Here is a 6000-nt window from a genome sequence, read left to right as displayed (position 1 = left end):
GAGATCTGAGAATCACAGTTCAAAGTCAACCAAGGCAGGAACGTTCATGAGACACATATCTCCAATAAACTACTCATGCACAATAAACTACTTGCATACACAAAGCCCTGGGTTTGATTCCTCAGTACCATATAAGCAGGAAAAAAAAGCTGGAAGTGGCACTGTGGCTCAAGTGGTAGAGTGCTAGCCTTGAACTGAAGAGCTGAGGGACAGCGCCCAGGCCCAGAGTTCAGGCCCCACGACCGGACCAAAAAAAAAAGAAAAAGCGAGAAGTGGTGTTGTAGTTCAAGTGGTAGTACACTAACCTGAGGAAAAGAAGCTCAGGAACAAGCCCAAAACAAAGAAAAAAAATAGGTGTAATAAAATCTAACAAAACCTACACTCATATTTTTATGTAAGTAAGTGGGATGTTAAGCTACATAAATGTGAACAAATATCTTTAAACTATTATAATAATAAAAATGGATCTATTTATCAAATAACACATCTATAAGACTCACTGTACCTTATGAATCCAGGAGACAGAAAAAGCTTGAGTTATTTACCATGCATTTTATAATACTCTGTTTTATTACTTTTGAATAACATGATATTGAATATTACGTTGCTAGGTTAATGGCAATGTTTTAATATTCAGAAAATTTCATTCCTTAATGAAATGAGAGTCCCTAAATAGGAATTTGGCCTAAGACTTCTCAATGACAACATACCATTAAATTGCCTTGAGAAAATATCTTTTTAAGAGATGCTCTTTAGGGCTGGCTTTTCCCCCATAGATTAGCTACAGTCACTGACTGGCTCATGCAGCAGTGGATGGTCACTCACTGCAGAACCTGAATTCTTTCATTTTTTTTCCCATAATAGAAAAGGTAGAATGGAAGTATAGACTGAGACCTCCTGTCCTTACTGTGATGGAGATTTCTTTTTCATTTCATTGCTGTGAAGCAGATGCTCTTACAGAGCTCAGTAAATTGCCCCTTCATGAAAAGGTCATTCAAAAGTAAATCAGTGACAGTGACATGTGTCAAAAATTCCCAACTTCCCCCTTCATTGCTTGTCTCTTGGAAAACAACTGTCCTCCTTTGGCTCAGTCTGTGCTTCTCCTGAGTATTTTTCATGGCGATGTGCCCTAGACAACCTTTATAGCCACCTAGAACTCTTCCAGCAAGCACCCATTTAAAGAGCTGCCTTTTGGTGTTAATTTGTGATTTATAAACAATTTGTTTTTCATCCAACACATATGAGCTTAGGAAAATAAAGTTTTGAATCTTAAATCCTTTGAAAGTTTTACAAATAAAACCAAGCATTTATGACAAATACCCTTAACATTTATAATGTTTTAAAATAATTATCAATTACTTTTTAAATTAAAAACCAAACAAAATGTAATGTTTTATGTAGATAATTACTTTAAGCTATATTAAAATTACTTCCCAGACTCCCTCCGTCTATCCAACATTAAAAAATCAGCTACATAATAGAGACTTACTTAACTTCTCCTTGCCATACTCTTAACATTATTCTCCATCTGGGAAACTTGAGGCACAATTCTTTCTTAAGAGAAATCTCAAGACTCAGGAGCAGACAGAAATTGCAGCACTAACTCCGGGAACTGGATTTTTATTTCTCACTCACACTCTTTCTCTCTCTTTCTGTCCTCTCTGTTCTCTCTCTCTCTCATACTCTCTCCCCCCGTCTCTCTCTCCCTCCTCTCTGTCTCGCTCTCTCTCTTCCCCACCTCTTCCTCATCCCCCTTCTTTTGTAGTAGAATACTTCCCAAAACTTATGATTTTGAATTTTCTTTAACACAAGCTCTTAGTCTTTGCAGAAATAAAATGTTTAAGCTAGGGAAATTGTGTGTTCCACATTCATGTATTTTTTAATGGAAGATTCTTCTTCCAGTGGTATTCAAAGTAAAGTCCAAATTAATTACATGACATGGATAACCGGTGGTCGGCATCTTCACACTTCTAATCCATGTCAGAGATAGGCATTTGTGTTAAAGCTCCTCCCTGCCATGAAAAACAAAAAAACAGAGAACATAAAGACTAATACAGTGGAAAGGCACGAATGTACTACATCACCAAAATCACCAGTGCTTTCTCTTTGCTTCCACTGGAGTAAAGGGTGTCTGGGGTGGGAGTGAGGGGTTGTATATAACTTATTCATAACTTTGTTGTGCTAAGTTAAACAAAACATAAAGACCATGTAATGCTTTTCCTACATCTTAAGTCTGTTAACATTTTTAGGCTACATGGTAAATGAGAACACTAAGTACACCAAGTACAGACTGAAAATGCTCTGTAGATTAGGTGCTTAGATCTTTAACAGGCCTACAGTTTTTTCAATACGTCTTCCCTCTACATGCATCCCTCTGAAGGCTATATGTGCTGCCTTTTGTATTATAGAATCTTAAATCTTGTTTCATAGATGGTTTCTGTTATTTTCATTCCTTATCAGATGCCTTTTTTTGGATGCCTTTGGGTTTTATGTTTTTTGTTTTTTTGAGACAGGGTATTACTGACATAGCCCAGGGAAATCTAGGTCAAAACAGATAGTTTAGAATCTGCTCTGCTGCTTTTTATCACTATCACCTTACGTAAGTTTCTTTGCTTTTCCAAGTTTTCCTTTCCTCGACTAAGAAACATCCAACTTATAAAGCCATTATAAGGAAAACATGAAATAATCTGTTAGAACATGCATAAACTTTCAAGAACCCAATAAATTTTGGTCATCACTACAACTTTTGTCACATGAACAGGAATGACATGCTTGCGCTGGTGACACTTCTATAAGACAAACTATAAAGTTGGTAGGTTACAAAAGGCCTTCTGGAATGCTTACATTTGATGCTCTCTCACAAAAGCTGCAAACTCTGGATCATTAGCATACAGTTCCAATATCCTCATTCTCTCTTGAATTTCCTTAAACAAAAAGGAAGAAGATACAAACGGTGTTTGAAAAACTTCAACAGAATTTTAGGAGTTCTGTATGTTAGGCAGAATTGGCAGTTTGGGAGTTTCCCAAAGGAGAGCTTGTCTCTAGAGAAATAGAAGATTCTACATTTATTGCTGTGGACACTGCAAGATACTTTAACTGATATGCAGTTCCAAGAAAAGGGAAAAGAAGGAGGATTTGTTAATAATGAAAGTAGCCGCCACTCAATGGAAAAGAAAGTAAAGCTCACACATGCATGCTCCTTGCCTACTACACTTTGGGGGAGATAAGAATTAACCATTCAAGGGATGGGAAGGGGAAACAAAGGAGGAGGCAACAATGCTTGATAAGAAATGTACTCATTATCTTGCCCATGTAATCGTAACTTCTCTGTACGGAATTTTCACAATTAAAAAAAAAGAATTAACCATGCACATGGACACACACAAACACATACACACACACACACACACACACACACACACACACACACACACACACACACACACACACACACACACACCGCAGCAGCAGCAACAACAATAACAACAACAAGAGGAAAAAGAGGAAGATGAGGAAGAGGAGAAGAAGAAGGAAGAAAAGGAGAGAAATACAGAAACAAAAAGTAGTCCTTACCTCTTTGGAAAGGCCACTGCTCTCATACATCTGTCTGATTTCTTCTCTACTCAGACCACCAATCACCTCTTCACTGGCAGAACTGTAGAAAGGATACTGAGCTCCACCATACTGCTCACATCCAGCCACCTGGCTTTCATAAACAGGGTTGTACTTCACAGCATTCTCGATGGATGACAGGTTGTCAGGATGCCTTTTGAAGGCACAAAAAGAAAGATACTGATTCAAGATTGCTCTAATAGTTGATAACTGTTTATCTAGACAAGGTTTCTGAAAAAAAGAGGGGAAATGGATACAAATGGAGCAGGGAGAAAGGTAATCATGAGAATATCCAGATGAATCTCAAAAACTGTCACGTGGCATCACTATTCCATGTTTCATTCATCTTATTTTCCCACAGTGCCTGACACTCAATAAATTTTGATTAGGAACCAAGTCTTCATGGGCAGCATTTCATTAAACAAAGACAGCTCTAGCACTCTCAGAGTTATACATATGGAAAAATCAGTGGATAGCACAAGAGAATATGATTTAAACAAACACAAATATTAGGAAATGGGATGATCTGGGCCTCAGTTAAGTTCAATTCACGTCTACAAATACTGAGATTAGCCATGTGCCTAGGGTTTTTCTAGATGCCTGTGATACAAATAATCCATAGGAATCTCTGCCATAAATGAGGTTGCAGTTTGTTGAAAACTGAGATTCAATACAAAGCATAAGAATCATGCTGGATGAAGGTATGTCCTAGGTGGTGTTGGACCAGGAAGAGGGGCACCTCTGCCAGCTGGTGAAGGAAGTAGACTGACCAGAAGTAACTCCAACTGCCACTTCACCATCGTAAAACCACCAAAGGAGTCCTTAGATCCTTAGTCTACTAAGTATTTTCCCTCATTAATAAAGTCACATTTAACCTAACAGAGAATCAGATTTGATTTCTTATCCGATCCTTACCCAACTTTCTAATTGCCTCTATTAGGAGCCAAAGAGAAATAAACTGACACACATCTAACCCTCAACAGGGAAACTCACCATTTCCATCTCCTATCAACCCCTCACTATATCCTCCCTGACCACATTCAATAAAGACTTTCCTCCAGAGCATGCCCCTCTGACTTGGCTTATACTCAATTATCTGGAAAGAGCCCCACCCAACTCCCAAAAAATATTTACTCCTCTGTTTGTAAAATATCACAACTATTGCTAAAACTTTTAAGACTCTCTTCCCTAGCAAGTCTTTCCTAGGGAGAACTAGTTCATTCTTTATCTGGGCTCCTTAGCATATCATCATAGTGCTGCTTACATTGTTTTCCAAAAGATACCACTGTAAAGAGCCACGCCTTTATCAACTTTGTATCTCTGTCTTTCATTCAGCTCTTTGCTATTTGGTACATATTAAGTACTAGATGAATGAGCAACAAAACATATTCCATCAGCGTGCTTTTCCCTTATTTACCTGCTAGGCCTTTCTCTTTCTCTCCTGTTATTCTGAGCTTGAAGAGTCTTGACAAAGAAGAAGATGACAACAGAAGAGATGAAGAGAAGGCCAACCACTGAAGCTATGGTGATGCCTATGACCAAGGGCTCAGACACAAACTCCTCACAGTGCTCACCTCGGTACCACCAGTTTTCACCCACTCGGCATCTGTAAAGAACATCACCAAACCCAAGATTTGAATCACTTGGCTCAAAGTGATAATGAACAGAAAAACCTTTGGTGGGAAAGAGGAAAGGTAGAAATACAAACTTTGACCATGTAAACCTTCATTAAATAGTTGAATATAGTCCTTTGGGGTATAGCTCTCTGTCAATGTGTAGCATTCATGTGACCCTGGGTTCCATCTCCAGCAAAGAAAAAAAGAAGGGAGGAAGGAAGGGAAGAGAGATAGAGACAAAGAAACAGAGAGACAGAGAGAGAAAAGGGAGGGAAGGAAGGGAGAAAGGAAGGAAAAGAAGAGGGAGGAGAGCAGGGAAGGGAAAGAAGGGAGGGAAGCAAAAGGAGGGGAAAGAAGAAAGGAGAGGGGAGGGGAAGCGAGGGGAAGAAAGACACCAGGAATTGATATACAAGTTAAACTAGCATATGGCCTAATGCTAAGCATAATGCTTGGCGCAGACTCAGAAGATCCTTAATAACTGCTTATAATTGACTTATACTAGACTTCAACAAATGATTCCATTCAACCTCTTTATTTATGGGTAACTAAACACACACCCAAGAAGAAAAGTGACTGGCAATAGATTATGCAATCAGAGCAGGGCAAAGCTGGGTCTAGAACCCAGTTCTCCATATCCCACACTAAAGAAACCCTTTCATCATTAAGGCCACAACATTGTGTAAAAATGTCTTTAGTCCCCAGAGCAGCAAAGAAGTATAAATTTCCTCAGGCATTAAGAATTCCAATTAACCAGCAAAAAGCTAACAGTGGA

General features: G+C 38.7%; 1 protein-coding gene across 1 annotated transcript in view; it reads right to left on the bottom strand.

The window, feature by feature from the left end:
* Nucleotides 1-1796: 1796 nt before the first annotated feature.
* Impg2 (interphotoreceptor matrix proteoglycan 2) overlaps nucleotides 1797-6000 on the bottom strand; it is a 54386-nt gene continuing 50182 nt past the window's right edge. The window contains exons 17-20 of the mRNA XM_070030357.1: nucleotides 5030-5218; nucleotides 3574-3766; nucleotides 2845-2924; nucleotides 1797-2012 (exon numbers count right to left, since the gene is read on the bottom strand). Coding sequence (XP_069886458.1) covers nucleotides 2000-2012; nucleotides 2845-2924; nucleotides 3574-3766; nucleotides 5030-5218 — 475 coding nt within the window. The 3' untranslated portion in view covers nucleotides 1797-1999. The remainder of the gene's footprint in view (nucleotides 2013-2844; nucleotides 2925-3573; nucleotides 3767-5029; nucleotides 5219-6000) is intronic.

The sequence above is a fragment of the Dipodomys merriami genome, unplaced genomic scaffold (genome assembly GCF_024711535.1).
Source record: "Dipodomys merriami isolate MVZ:Mamm:240054 unplaced genomic scaffold, mDipMer1.0.p SCAF_2, whole genome shotgun sequence".
In the NCBI taxonomy this organism is placed as follows: domain Eukaryota; kingdom Metazoa; phylum Chordata; class Mammalia; order Rodentia; family Heteromyidae; genus Dipodomys; species Dipodomys merriami.
The sequence above is the reverse complement of the archived record's forward strand: the minus strand, read 5'-3'. Positions and strand labels throughout refer to the sequence as shown.